Here is a 15,171-nt window from a genome sequence, read left to right on the forward strand (position 1 = left end):
TATAATAAAGTTTTATCTCTTAGAATCTAACATTTCATAGGGGGGACTGATGTGGAATTATTAAAAATCTTTATTGTACTTGTATTGAATTATTGTACTAACTCCATTTTAACTTTATACTGTGACTTCGTCCTCCATTTTGTCCTCCTAACCTGACTTCTTCAATCCTCCATTTTGTCCTCATGACTTAACTTGTTCATTTTAAAACTACATTACGTGACTGAACTTCTCAACCCAATTAATACAGTAGACAAAGACCGTGTTTCCTTCAAGGACAAGTACCAGGAGGTGCTGGCTACTCCTTAAGACTTGCTGGCTACTCCTTAGAGCTTGTAAGATAGTACAGTTTGAAGGCCACAGAACACAGTAGTAATGAAATGTTCTATTCATAAGAGACCTTGCACCTGGACATAAAGCCTGATATCATTGACCGTGTAAAATGACACTTAAGACCCCCTTGTCCCCCACCCGTGTCCAGAATAATCCCACCTCTGATGGGTGGGCACGGGACTAACCTCTTAATTTTACGAACCAATAGGTAAGACACTAACCCCGTCACTTAACAATTAATCCAATTGATGATGTTTATTTGCTGATATTCTAATAATCAATGATGACGCAAAATGCCTCTTAAAAGGGCCTGCGCGCCCGCTTTTTCTTCACTTGCCAATAAACTTTCTCGAAGTTATTTTAACCTGAACCTCGTGTGTCAGACTTAATTACTTCAGCGTATATACGCAATTTAATTTTATTGATTTGGACAGGAACAGATAGACTTTGAACATTTTGGTTTACTTTCAAAAAGTACCATAACAAGAATATACCAATATGTATTTAGGATCTTTTTAATTTATTTTGCTTGTGGATTATATTGGGTTATAAATGCAAATTGAAATTTGTTATTCTGAACATCTGAATTATGTTTAACCTGTTGTCTTTCATAATGATTTTTTTTTAAATTGGGATCTATCTGTATCTAATATAGTTTGTATATCTGTGTTTATTTGATCCTGATCATAACCTTTTTCTGAATAACCTGTTTTAATTGTCTGAGCTTGTTGAAGAAATGTTATATCATCTGAGCAGTTTCTTCTAAGACGGATTAATTGACTTCTTGGCACATTAGAAAGCCATGGAGGATGATGAGCACTGGATAAGTCTATAGCTGTATTACAGTCAGTTGGTTTAAAAAATGTTTTGGTTTTCAGTTGATTTTGATCTGTAAATGGTAAGATCTAAAAAATCTAAGGAAACAGAACTGATATTGTGAGTAAATTGGAGATTATAATCATTAGAATTGATGTATTCAAAGAAGGCACCAAGACTTTCAGTAGAACCTTCCCATACAAGTAATACATCATCTATGTAGCGACACCATAGGACCAAACTGCCCCCTAGATGGTCACCCAGCCAAACATGTCATTGGCAAAGCTGGGGGCAAATTTGGTACCCATGGCGACGCCACATTTCTGTAAAAAATACTGACCGTCAAACCCCCCAATTTTTTTTTTTAATACAAATGACATACATTGTGTCAGAAATTCAATTTGGATGAGTGAAAGAAGTTTGTAGTTATTCAGTATATATTGGGCTCCACAATATATGTGGTTGTGGAGCCCAATACGTAGGCCGCACCACCCGAAAACTCCACATCAGACTTTTAGAACACTTCAACAATATCAAAAAAGGCAAACGTGATCATAGTGTTCCTAAACACTGCAATACATGTCCCCTTTTTTGTTGGGAAAACTTTCAAGCCTTTGGTATAGAACATATCGTATTAGGCTGTAGAGGAGATGATAAACTCCAAGAATTAATCCGTCAAGAAGCATTTTGGATATATAATCTTAAAACATTGCATCATGGCCTCAATGCTGAAATAGATTTACAAGGTCTGATTTAATCTATCTTCTGGAACACTGGATCTGTTATTTGGATTTTGTATATATTAATCCTCTTTTTCTTCTCTTTTACTCATTTTTTCCTGTATTTTTATTTAGAATATATTGTTATTTAACCTATGTGTGTATGAGTTATATTTTTATACATTATTATTTTACTTTATTATATGGATAGATGGTGTTTATATATATATACTAATCAATCAACGTATCTACTATTAAGCATTTACCAATGAATTGATTTACGGTCTATTGAACATTTAGACGTCATAAGAAGTGCGACATTGCGTTCCAGGCTGGAACGCACGCCGCCGGTGAACGGCATTAAGAAGAATCACTGCGGGTATAAGAAGTCCTTCTACACAAGATTCTTTATATTTCCCTGAAGAAGTCCTGTACACATTACTTTGGACGAAACGCGTTGGATAAGGAAAATTGGACTCTTTATTGTTATTTTTATATTTTATTTATTTCCTCTGTTTGCTCTGCTGCTTAGACTGGAATAGTGCTTTTTATCTACCACGCTGCCATCCAGTTCTACTGGGAGTGGAGATATGCCAATTACATCCTTTTGTCTGTAAGTGCAATCAATAAATTCATTTTGTACCTTTTTCTACATACTTCACCATGTATGCCTTTTTTTATCCATTTCTCTGAAGATATCCATATATTTGGATCTACTATCAAATTCATCATCACATATACCCCAAGGGGGGTGAGAGGCCTGATTTTCACTTTTGTTTGTGAGTTTGTACTTAGCATCACATTTCCACCATTATTATTATACTGTGTTACGCTATGATCTGTATTTTTTTTTATCATTTTATATTCCACTATTTCTACTCTGGTTATACTTTCCAGGTTGTATTTCACATTATTGAATGTGGTTTCCACTTTGTCGTTTTATGTTTTACTACTTTGGGTGTTAGTGAGGTTCACCCGGGACCCTTTCAATATAGCAGATTTACTATTTCCGGTTAGTTTGTATACTATTCGTTATAGGGAGGCAGTCTATCATTTAATTGAGTGATTCTCTGTCTACAGTGAGGGAAATAAGTATTTGATCCCCTGCTGATTGTGAACATTTGTTCACAGATAAAGAAATGATCAGCCTATAATTAGGCGCATTTTAACAGTGAGAGACAGAATAACAAAAAAAAATCCATGTCAAAAAAGTTATAAATTGATTTGCATGTCAATGAGTAAAATAGGTATTTGTTCCCCTATCAATCAACAAGATTTCTGGCTCCTAATCTTAGCTCATTACCCTTCCGGTAAGAAAAGCACATGGGGAACTACTGGCACCATAACAACCTAATTTAAATTAGGTTGTTATGGTGAATAGAGTGCTTCTTTAAGCTTTAAAAAATATTTAATATTATTGGGTGAATGTTAAAAGTGTTTAACAATGGTTAAAATACGACACATCATATATATCGGGCTAAAAAACAAACAAGAGTCCTTATTTGAGGACAAAGGTAAAGCAGCAAACGTTTCGGGCAGCAGCCCTTTCTCAATGCTAATGCACATTAGCATTGAGAAAGGGCTGCTGCCCAAAATGTTTGCTGCTTTAACTTTGTCCTCAAATAAATAGTGGTAGCACCTGGGTGTGCACACCTATACTGGATGCGCAGGGCTCTTGTTTGTTTTTTGGTTGTATAAGTTGGGACTTCAGTGTGGAGTATCTGCAGCACAGGTTTAATTTTCTTTGTTTATAATTTGAATTTTGTAGGAATTGTTTGCCTCTACCTCACCCTGTGCATATATGGGGCTATGCAACCCTTATGTGCAGCAAACCGTGATGCACTGTGTGTTCTGACACCTTTCTATCATGGCCAGGATTACTTATTTCAGCAATAAGAGCTACAGAAGCTCTTCTGTTTGATCAGACCAGACTGTCTAGCCTTCGCTTCCAATGTCCATCAATGAGCCTTGTGTGCTCATGAACCTGATGCAGCTTTGCCTGTTGTCCTTCCTTACACAATTATTGGAAGGCACTAACCAATTCATACAGGTAACACCCCACAAGACTTGTCATTTTGGAGATGCTCTGACCCAGTCATCTATCCATCACTATTAGACCTTTGTCAAAGTCACTCAAATCATTTTGCTTGCCCATTTTTCCTGCTTGAAACACATGAAATTCAAGAACTGACTGTTCACTTGTTATGTCACATATCACATTCCTTGACAGATGGCATTGTCAAGATATAATCATAATGTTAATAATGTGAATAAAGTAATTCACTTCACCTGTCAGTCATTTTAATGTTGTGGCTGATATGTGTATAGGTAAGGACAGTAGATATTTGGTAGTCCTATATCTATTTATGCCCTCAACCCAAAAATTGTGGCCAGGCCCCCTCAATTACCGCAGATGACTAGGGGTGGCCATATTTATATTATATTTAAATATTTAACATCAGATATCGTCTTTCTTCTTCCATTTTATTTTATTAACCACCACAAGAGGCCAAATAAATTTTCATTAATAACTGATGCCATTATAAAAAAAAGAAATCTTAAACAAAAAAAAAAAGAGTCACAAAAGCTAACAAAAAAAGGGACATGTAAGCCCATTAGGGTTTCATGCAGAATGAGCTTGTAAGCTAGAAAAAGGCTTCCCCACTCTTTGAAAGCTTAGTCAGACCTCTCTGATTGGTTGGCTTGTAAAACAGGGAAGTCTCACTTCTCTCGTGCTTTGAATGGGAATATTCCCACAATCATCCAAGGTTAGTGTATCTGCCACATATAGTTGTGCATTAAAAGTTTTCACACCATTGGAGACTTGGTAATATATGTACGATTTTTAAAGAAAACATGAGTAAGCAGGCAAAACACATTTAATTTATTTGTTATGGGATTTATATTCAACTGTAGCTTATAACAGAATGGCACAGTCATAAAACAAAACATGGGAACAAAGAAATAAATTAAATGACCCCTGTTCAAAAGTCTGCATGCCCTTAGTTCTTAATACTGTGTTGTGCCCCCTTTAGCATCAATGACAGTGTGCCGTCTTTTGTAATAGCGGTCTATGAGGCTCCTAATTCTTGCAGGTGGTATAGCTGCCCATTCGTCTTGCCAAAATGCCTCCAGGTCATGCAAAATCTATGGTCGTCTTTCATGAACCGCATGTTCTCCCCAGAGTGGCTCAATGATATTAAGGTCAGGAGACTGTGATAGCCACTCCTGAACCTTCACCTTTTCCCGCTGTAACCACTGAAAGGTCAACTTAGCCTTGTACTTAGGGTCATTGTCATGCTGGAAAGTCCAAAGGCGTCCCGTGTGCAGCCTTCATGCAGAAGAATGCAAATTGTCTGCCAGTATTTTCTGGAAACATGCTGCATTCATCTTGCCATCGATTTTCACTAGATTCCCATACCTTTAAATCTCACACACACCCAAAACATCAGTGAGCCACCACCATGCTTCACAGTGGGGATGGTATTCTTTTCACTAGAGGCCTTGTTGACACCTCTCCAAATAGAGAGCTTATGGTTGTGACCTCTTCAAATTACAGTGTTCCAGAGACTGTGAGGTGTTTGAAGGTGTTGTCAGGCATATTGTAACCGGGCTTTTTTGTCTTTTTTTTTTTTTTAAATCTTTTTCCATCACTATCCTTCAATAAAATATATATATAATTTTTTTTGCATGATCAGTCATATTTTCAAAATCAATGCCAAAATCTCACAATTTCTCCCAGGGTATACAAACTTTTGAGCAGAACTGTAGGTGGACAATTGGTGCAGAAGGGTTTGGGAATTACAACTGTATTACAACTTTAGTAACATGAATGGCTTGTGGATTAATAGTATACACCAACAATGAATTGTTGTTCAGTAAAAATTGGAACATGAAAATGAATTGTGAACTGTGAACCGTGTACCTGTCAGGGGCTGGGATCTTGTAAGTCAGGCTTGACAATCTCATCAAGCTGATTAGTGTTTCAAGAGTTTACATAAAGTTCAGTAGTAATGAAACAAACAAAAAAAAAAGAAATATACTTTTAATTTTGGAAATGGCCATCAAGAGTCTGCACATAACTCGTGTCATTATATGTAACAAATGGTAATATGGTAATCCTTAAAGGAACACTGTGGGGTTGGATGCAGATTTTAAGTGAAGGCCCCTAGTGTTAGTTGAGCTATTTAGATTTTAGGTCACTCTGTGTTTGAAGAGACACTATAGTCACCAAAACAACTACAGCTCATTGCATTTGTTCTGGTGAGTAGAATCATTCCCTTCAGGCTTTTTGCTGTAAATACTGTGTTTTTAGAGTAAATGCAGTGTTTACATTACAGCCTAGTGATAACTTCACTGGCCACTCCTCAGATGGCTGCTAGAGGTGCTTCCTGGGTCTGTACTGGACAGTAAGCAGCACTACCATTCTGTGTCTCTAAGAAGACACTGAACTTTCCTCATAGAGATGCATTGATTCAATTCATCTCTATGAGGGGATGCTGATTTTGCCAGGGATGTGTTTGACTTGTGCTGAATCTGCCCCTGATCAGCTGTCAGCTTTCTTGACACTCTTAGCCAATCCTATGAGAGCGCATTGTGATTTGCTCAGACCACCACTTCTGATTATGTCATCAGACAGAGGCAGTTCAGAGGCAGAGGCAGCAGCTTCAGACTTGAATACAAGTAAGATTTTACTATATTTAGAGAGGCAAGAAGGCGCCAGGGGGGCTAGATAGCGGTTTTAACACACTAGTGCAAGGAATACATGTTGACACCTCTCCAAAAAAAAAAAAAAGGAAGGTTAAACCATTAATTAACTGCAGAGAGGAGGGAACCTCTTATGAGCTGTTTGATTGGCCTCTGCTATGGTCATCCCTAGTCAGGAAGACAGAGGTGTGAGTAACCCTACAATGATAACATTGCTGTGTCTCCATAATAAAAAAAAAAACACTTTAGTTGTGGGAGACTGGCCAGAGGCATTAAACTGTAAAGTATTTTTCGAGTTCTGATTGTTTTTTACTGTAAACCTTGGCTGTAATGTTAAGCCTACCAATTGATTTCTGTATTTTTATTTATATATCCTTAATAAAATACTGTCAGTTTTCAATTATCCCATGTGGAGGTCCTGATTTTCAGCCTGGTAACTGTAACAGCCCGTGAGGAGGGCATCAAAGAGCACTTTATTCAAAGCCTGGCCTGGGCTCTATATCATGTGTGTGGGCTTATTATGAATTTCCCCAGCTTGATATAATTAATTGTGCTGCACTATGTACTCTCTGTACTCAGGGTTGTTTGTTTGTTTTTTGCACTCTTTCTTTTTAGTTAATAGTTTTTTTTTTCTATTTCTTCGGTAGAGAAAATGTTCATAAAATTTTATATTTGAAAAATTGAGGGCCATGTTGCATGATAATGACATATAGTAGAAATGTGCCTTATTAATTAACTCAAGATTATTATTTTTTCTGTGTAATCAGCATTCTGTTACAACTGCAGCTTTATATTAGCTCCAGAGAACATAACTAAGTGGTAATACAAGAAATGCACACTTAAAGAAATGAAACATATTTAATTCAGGGTTACATAAATTATGCAAATGTATTCCATTGGGTATGATCTTATTATTATCTAGAACATTATTGAAATTATGGTTTCTTCATTCTTCAGTTTTAATTGTTTGTATCCTCATCTAAAACAAAACATTTAAGAAAATGTTAAGAAACAAAGTGAAGAATTAAACAAAATTAAGAAATTCTCTATAGATCAGTTTGTGACATTATATTCCTGTGAAATGTACGCAACATGCTCAGTTCATCAGAATGGAAAGAATGGTTCTTTGAAGATGAAATTATGTTTGTACATCTTATACCTCAAAGGCTGAATTTTTATTATAAGCCATCACATTTTACTTATGTTTTTACATGACCTGATTATTCGGGATGAGGGATCAGCTGGAGATAAAGAGATATTTGTGAATGTGAGTGGTGTTACTGTCTTTATAGCAGACAGATTTTTTTGTGAAAAAATGCAAATACTTTCATTGTGAGCTCAGATAGCTTACATAGGCTATGGACACCAAGTAAGAAGCCCAAAAAGCATTTGGAGTGTTTTGAGTGTAAGAGGGGTGGGAATAAGCTGATCTAATAGAAATTAGGGTGTCAAATCTCAGTGAGTACTTAATAACAATCATACGGCAGTGACAGACTTCAGTACAATAGCTAATGATCATTAGATGTGACTTGTTGAGTAGCCAAGAGATTTCTATAACGGGTTTAAGAATGTGCTGATCTTACCAGAACCACAAGGAGAGTTGTATTCAGCTATTGCATATTCTCCTTTAAAAAGAAAACAAACAATGTCTCATTGTATCATATCTATTATTACTGACCTGTGGCCTTAATTACATTGTAAAAGCATAGAACCTGATAAACGATTAGTAACACTACATAACTATTATCAGTTATCATCATATAATGACCACAACATTTGGTAAACCATATTGTTTCATCAGATTAATGGTCAATATCACTGGAAGTCAAAAGCAAAAACTATATCAAAAACTTTATCCTCTTAAATAGTGTACTACACCCAACATAGATTGGTGGTAATACACTAGACTCTTGCATTAAGTTTGAAAGGAATTGTGATTTGTTGAAACGTTGGGCAATTGGCGAGATGTACAAATCCTTTAACAAAAACAGCCACAAAAGAAAAACAATCATGAAAAACAAAGAGACAAAGGACGAACAGGTTGGTTTGATTTGTGAGTTCTGTATATGGCACCAAAAAAAAAAAGAATGATTGATGTGAAAAAAGATGATTAATGTTTATTTTATTAACATATCAAGTGAGCAATGGGGGGGGGGAGGGGGCGGAGGGGAGAGTAGGAGCGGTGTGAAGTCTATATTTATATATTATATTATTTATGTTATATATGCATATTTAATAATAATAATAATAATAATAATAATAATACTGTTTATAGTTATTAAATATACAATATATAAATGTGTGTATTTCTCCTCTGGCATTGCAGAATGTGCTGGATTGTGATGTAATTTGCTTAAAATTAAAATATATGTAAAAAAAAAAGTAGTTAACACACATTATAGGATATTTTCTATATTTTATTCTATAGTATAATTTCCATAAATTATCCTAATTACACATTAATTAAAAAAATTCACTAAATATGATTTTTTTCTCTAGTTAAGACTTTACACAGTCCAGCATCAATATCTGCTGCTTACAGAAAATTTAAATAATATGTGGTATGCTCGAAGGCCACTGAACCTCTATGGAATCTGACTATGGATGCTGTTGCCCCAGAGACAAGTGACAAGTGAAATGAGAGCAAGCTAGAAAAACTATTTTTTTGAGCAGCACAAGGTACTTTTTATATATATTTCAGGTACAGAGTTGTTGTGCCTATTTATTATTGTGTTTCTCTTAATGTGAATAGAAACAACAGTTTATTGCCATAAATATCCTCTTACCAGTCTCATAATAATCATAGATTTTCACGGAGGCGGGCTTCAGATTTTTTACTTCAATGTCCTGCTCCACTATGAAGGAGAGATTAAGAGGTGTGTGTCCCAGCTGCAAGGGGAAAAGGGGAACAAAGATTACATTGAAGAAAAGGCAATACATAGGATCGACTTAGAAAATAATAGCATTATACTTTAATATTCAGCATAGTTATGCCATCAAAAAACTCCAGTGTACCATATTAGACATGCAAATGAGCACATACAGAGGAATAGAGAAATAGAGATAGGCTAAAAAAGAAATAGAGGAAAATAAAACACTACAAAGAAAATAGATGGTTCTTACTTCATCCAAATACATGGTCACCATGTCCATTTGAATGTCACTTTTCTGTATCACTGTGCTCTTCTCCAGCTGTGACAACAAACATAATCACAAATAACCATCAGCAAAATCTTGATAGGGGAGTGATGGAAAATAACCCTGTTGGTTGTGATTTTCATCCTAACATGAAGTTTGAAGACTGTAACATTCAAAGTCTATGTTCACCTAATGTTATTGATGCTCTTTGGAAATATTAGAGTGGATTGCTGACAGTCTGTTTCTTACCTCCCTCACTGAGGTCTTTACTGGGATAAAGCCAGACAGCATCTTAACCTCAATAATGGCCATATTGGACTTCTCCCGGGATCCTGTATACCTGTAAGAGCAATGGATTTAAAATATTCATATTCCAAAGCATTGTATATAGTATTTAGTGGTTGAATATATGTGCGCACACAGTCATACACATGCACATACATACACCTAAAGCATTTCTATTTAAAGTTTTACAATAGGGTTTGACTGACTCTGTGGGTTAATTGTTAAAGTCATCTAACCCAATAAATTGACCTATGCATCATGCACAGTCCTAATTAAGTATATTAATTCACATTGACTGTGTTAGCCACCGAGAACTACAGTTTTTTTTATGTGGTTCCGGCTTCTATCATATTTTGAAGCGCTTAGTCATTTAGTTATTTATCTTAGATATTTAATTGTAATTATTAATTTAATTATTGTATTATTAGGCTATTAAGCATTTTGCTACACTTTATAACTATTTTTGTATTTTTTATATTATAGAAAGTTTTAGCTGAGAGTGTGACTTTGTTGCATTTTTCCCTGAGCTTAAAGTCGAATTGTTTTCTAATTATTGTTCTTAACAAATTGATTATTACAAGAACGCATCTGTTACAGCATTATGTAGATGTAGGTGTGTGGTTTTGTTGTTGTTGTTGTTGTTGTTGTTGTTGTTGGTGACAGGACTATACATTTTCAATTGCATGCTTGCACTGAAAATGTATCCATGACCAGAGAGCAGTTATAGAGAGCAGAGCTTCAGATATTTATTTATAAAATATTTTACCAGGAAAGATACATTGAGATTTCTCTCGTTTTCAAGTGTGTCCTGGGTCCACAAATCATACTTCTTTCCTCCTGCTCTCTAACATTAGAAATCCTTTCTATTATATCCAGTGTGGTGAGGGGCCAGTATCAGATTATATCCTGTTGTGCATTCCAGCCTGTCCCCTCACAGCCCAGAAGAAAGCAATACCATTAGCATTGTATTGTATAGAGACTATTTTGACTTCAAGCCTGGTCCTCACAACCGAGAAGAAAGTAATCCATTCAGCATTGTATAGTATGGAGGCTACTATGGCTTCCAGCCTGGTCCTCACAACTGAGAAGAAAGTAATCCATTCAGCATTGTATAGTATGGAGGCTACTATGGCTTCCAGCCAGGTCCTCACAACTGAGAAGAAAGTAGTCCATTCAGTATTGTATAGTATGGAGGCTACTATGCCTCCAGAGATAAACTGGCAACAATTAAGACTTCACAATTACTATAGTATTATCACAGAGCTGAAAGCAGACCGACTGAGCTAGTAGTGCCCAGCCAGTCTGACAGTGATGTGGCCATGCCTGAATGCTGTGCTTATGTGTAGTCCATACTTTTATTAATACCATACAGCTTCTCATACTGTTCTTGCTCTGGAAATGTTAAAGTTCAGTGGGCCTACAGGAGAGAGAAGGTGTAGGAAACAGAGGCTGGAAGAGACAGAGACTTTAGGACAGAGAGACTGCAGCAGGTCACATTGTATTGGCAGGGAAGAACTCAGGCAGACCAGGTCTGGGTGCCTCAACACAGGTGGGGAAAGAGAGGCGAGAATCCTCCTCTAGCCAACCCACATCTAAAATTAAACAAGCTACTCCAGTAAAGATAGGAATGTGTGTGTGGGGAGGGATTATTAAATGTGTGTTTTGATGTGCTTTTCAGTAAGTTATTTTTTTTTTTTTACAAACACAAAACTCCACATACATATATTGAATTAGACACACAAATCTGCACAGTGACTTGATTACATCTATTCACACATTCAGATAAATATTTCTTTCCACATATTTCTACAGGTGTCCACCCCCACATATGCATATGTGCAGAGGCAGAACAGTAGACGTGCTTATTATATTTCCATTTTCATATGTAACTAAAACAAACATTTATATTTAGACACACCTTTAGAACATTCATATCTACATACATGCACCCTGACACTCCAATTACACCGCCTTATTTAAACATACACACTAGTCCTCAACATAAATACACTTTGTATTCCATTATGCATTGATCTTTTATTCACATACTTAACTTCTACTTATGTACACCTATGGACACATGCACAGATATTTATCCACCACACACATTTATCATTGCTTTCACCAACACATGCACTGAGCCTCAATACAAATACATTGCTGCATTCATTTATTACATTATTACCATACATATAAACATCTCCTGCAGTACACACAATGACACTCCATCCTGGAATCCAATATTTCACAGTGTCAATATACTAAAGGATCACACATTGTTGAAAACAGGTATCTATCGAAATAACATTTAACTGGTGCTCAAACAACTTTTAAAAAGCCTTTTGTTTTGTATGTGTCAGTATCTTTGACTCCCCTGAGAGAATGCTCAAGACCTAGATACATAAATTGTTAATGATAATATATGAGTTACATTGAATATAATAAGTATCTCAGGATACACAGTATGTACATGAGCCTAACTGCAAAATTTAAATAGTAGAAGAGAAAATATACTCAGCAGTGATGTGAATCTGAAGCTTTGTCACCGACTCAGCAGGACACTGATCTGGTCTTACATTTACGCTCATTGCAAATGTGGCATCACTTCTAGGTGGGGGGACATTGTATCTCAAGACAGTCTACAGGAGGATAAGAAAGGATTCAATTAAAGTCAAAACAAACTTGAGGAAAACATTAATATTAAGTTTACACTCACTTGTACATAGACACAACCAATTCCTGTGGCTGTTAGTGTGTATTCACAAGGAATGTCAAGCAGTGGCATACTCTGTAGAAGGAGTCTATTTGTATTATCCACATGGAACTTCATAACTCCTGTTTGGGACTGGACTGTGACTGTCACATCCCCCTTGTCACTGAATGTAACTTCTGCATATTTAGCCAGAGCCTGGAGACTTACAACAGTGTCCTGTGAAAAAACAACCCATTAGTAAATCACCAAATATGTGCAGCAAGCACTAGTGCTTCATTATAAAAAAAGAAAAGCATTTATATATACAGTTTCATACTAGAAGATGTCAGTATATTTATACTGTAACAGCACCCCCAGGCATAAAAGGGGTTAACAGCCATTTAGGAGATCTTCCCTTCCATAGACACAGGCACAGCTACTGTAGACACCAATACACTGAACCGGAGAAGCATATGAATGCTCTCAAACATACGAATGCTGTAAACAGCCGAATAGGAAAAACCATACGAATAGGTTTACACGCCTAGCAGTGAAATTGGAACAGCATACAATAAATCCCCCCCCAAGAACGAGGCTCCGTTTTGAGGGTCAAGCAGGAACAGACAGAGCTGTGGGTTTATTGTTCTTATATACACATTAGAACCACCCACAGGGTTTTGGAAAACAACCAATAAACACGTACAATACACTCAGACACTCCGACACAAAATCCTCCCCTCTGCCTTTGATGCAATTACCTTACACAATGTGTAATGTAATTATCACAGGCAGAGAAAAACAGTTTTTCCACATTATTCATAATTTTAAAAGTATGCATCACATTCACATTTTCAGAATCAGCATACTCCAAATACAAGCATACGTCAAAATCATACAAATTGGTCCAGTGGTTCAAAAGATAGATCGTAGTCCTTTGTGACCAAATGAAGCATGGCTTTTCTGCCCAAAACCAGTTCCACAGAGTCTTCTATCCTCGAGATAATTGGGAAGTAATCCAATTATCTCCAAGAACAGAGGCAAAACTCCATTGAACAGGAAAAGACAATAAAATACATCAAAATATATAACTGTGCAGCCATTGCATAAAACAGGGACATTCAACATATCCCCAGATAGCTCAGATCTGAGCGCACATTATTACTGAATGGCGCTCAGATCACACACATACAGTTCAACTGCCATGGAGCCAAAGTCTTTCCCATAGTCTTTCATTATACGAATGGGCTCCATGGCATGGCGAAGGATAAATCTACAGACTTTGCATCTGCCACATTGATATGTGCCAGATACAGAGGATTTGAGCCATGTAGATTTGTTTTTGGAGGAGGTTTTTAGATGGCTTGGGCGAGCATATCTTTTATATGTCTACCTCTCCTAGCTGTTACAGATGCATGTGGAGTTATTACTTTCTGTAGATGGGGATCTTGGAGTAAAAGTGGCCAAAATCTCTTTAGAATTTTAAGTATTGGGTGCCATCCAGCATCAAAATTGCCAATGCATCTTATTGTCTGTGTATTTTCACTAGTATGGCCATATAACAAGAGACTTTTCCTGTCCGTCATCAATACACATTTATATGCGTTTTTGAGACATTTGTTTAGGTATCCCTTACTTTTAAACTATTCTCCAAGATACACAGCGAATCACAATTGTGTTTGACATTGTGATAAGTTTTGTGTTTTCTTTCACTTTCCTTTTTTTAGATAATTTTTGGGGTTAAGCCCATAGAGACCCCTGGAGTCTATACTTTCGGTACTATAGCTGGTTTTCCGCAATTTGGACATTGACATTAGTAGTTGCTGTTCAGTTGTGAATCATCAGTTTATATAATTCTCTCATCATACTTGCATTCAGAATTCCTGCGGTATATATACACATCTGATAGAAAATCTACAACCTAACTGATAATTATGCAGGTTTTATTTAATTTTTTTAATAATTTTTACTAATAGCAGGAATATATATCTGGATAAATGTTGGTCAGATTTAGATTATTAGAAATCTGAATTAGCTAAGGAATATATGGTTATAAAAATTCAACTTCTGCAGGTGGAATAAAGATAACGATATATTAATATATTTAAATTTGGTAAATTTGCCAAATGTTAGCATACCAAATTTTTATACAGAGGTATTGACTTGTTCTGAAATTAAGGATAGTGAATCTTAATAAGGAAAGTTAAAATTCTGCAAATGTACAACCTGGTTAGAATTATTCTTATTGGATGGACATAGGAATGGTAAATGATCTGGTATGAGAATTATTGTAGTTGTAAAATTGCAATATAATAGGATATCTTGCCTATGAGGATTGTAGCTTACAGTGAAAGAGTTAATTCAGTGTGATTTGACTGTCAGACAAAGTTTTTATTGCTTTACACTGTGCTGCTATGAGATGCTGCATTCTGTGTTAAGATGATTTCAAAGTAAATTGTCCTGTTGTAAATCTGGTTTGAAAACTGC

At 36.0% G+C, this 15,171-nt stretch overlaps 1 protein-coding gene across 1 annotated transcript in view; it reads right to left on the reverse strand.

The window, feature by feature from the left end:
* Positions 1-7,411: 7,411 nt before the first annotated feature.
* LOC134575464 (alpha-2-macroglobulin-like) overlaps positions 7,412-15,171 on the reverse strand; it is a 248,467-nt gene continuing 240,707 nt past the window's right edge. Inside the window, exons 30-36 of the mRNA XM_063434757.1 lie at positions 12,712-12,924; positions 12,510-12,634; positions 9,960-10,050; positions 9,696-9,764; positions 9,359-9,461; positions 8,156-8,197; positions 7,412-7,551 (exon numbers count right to left, since the gene is read on the reverse strand). Of these exons, the coding sequence (XP_063290827.1) occupies positions 7,532-7,551; positions 8,156-8,197; positions 9,359-9,461; positions 9,696-9,764; positions 9,960-10,050; positions 12,510-12,634; positions 12,712-12,924 (663 nt within the window). The 3' untranslated portion in view covers positions 7,412-7,531. The remainder of the gene's footprint in view (positions 7,552-8,155; positions 8,198-9,358; positions 9,462-9,695; positions 9,765-9,959; positions 10,051-12,509; positions 12,635-12,711; positions 12,925-15,171) is intronic.

The sequence above is a fragment of the Pelobates fuscus genome, chromosome 10 (assembly GCF_036172605.1).
Source record: "Pelobates fuscus isolate aPelFus1 chromosome 10, aPelFus1.pri, whole genome shotgun sequence".
NCBI classification, from domain to species: domain Eukaryota; kingdom Metazoa; phylum Chordata; class Amphibia; order Anura; family Pelobatidae; genus Pelobates; species Pelobates fuscus.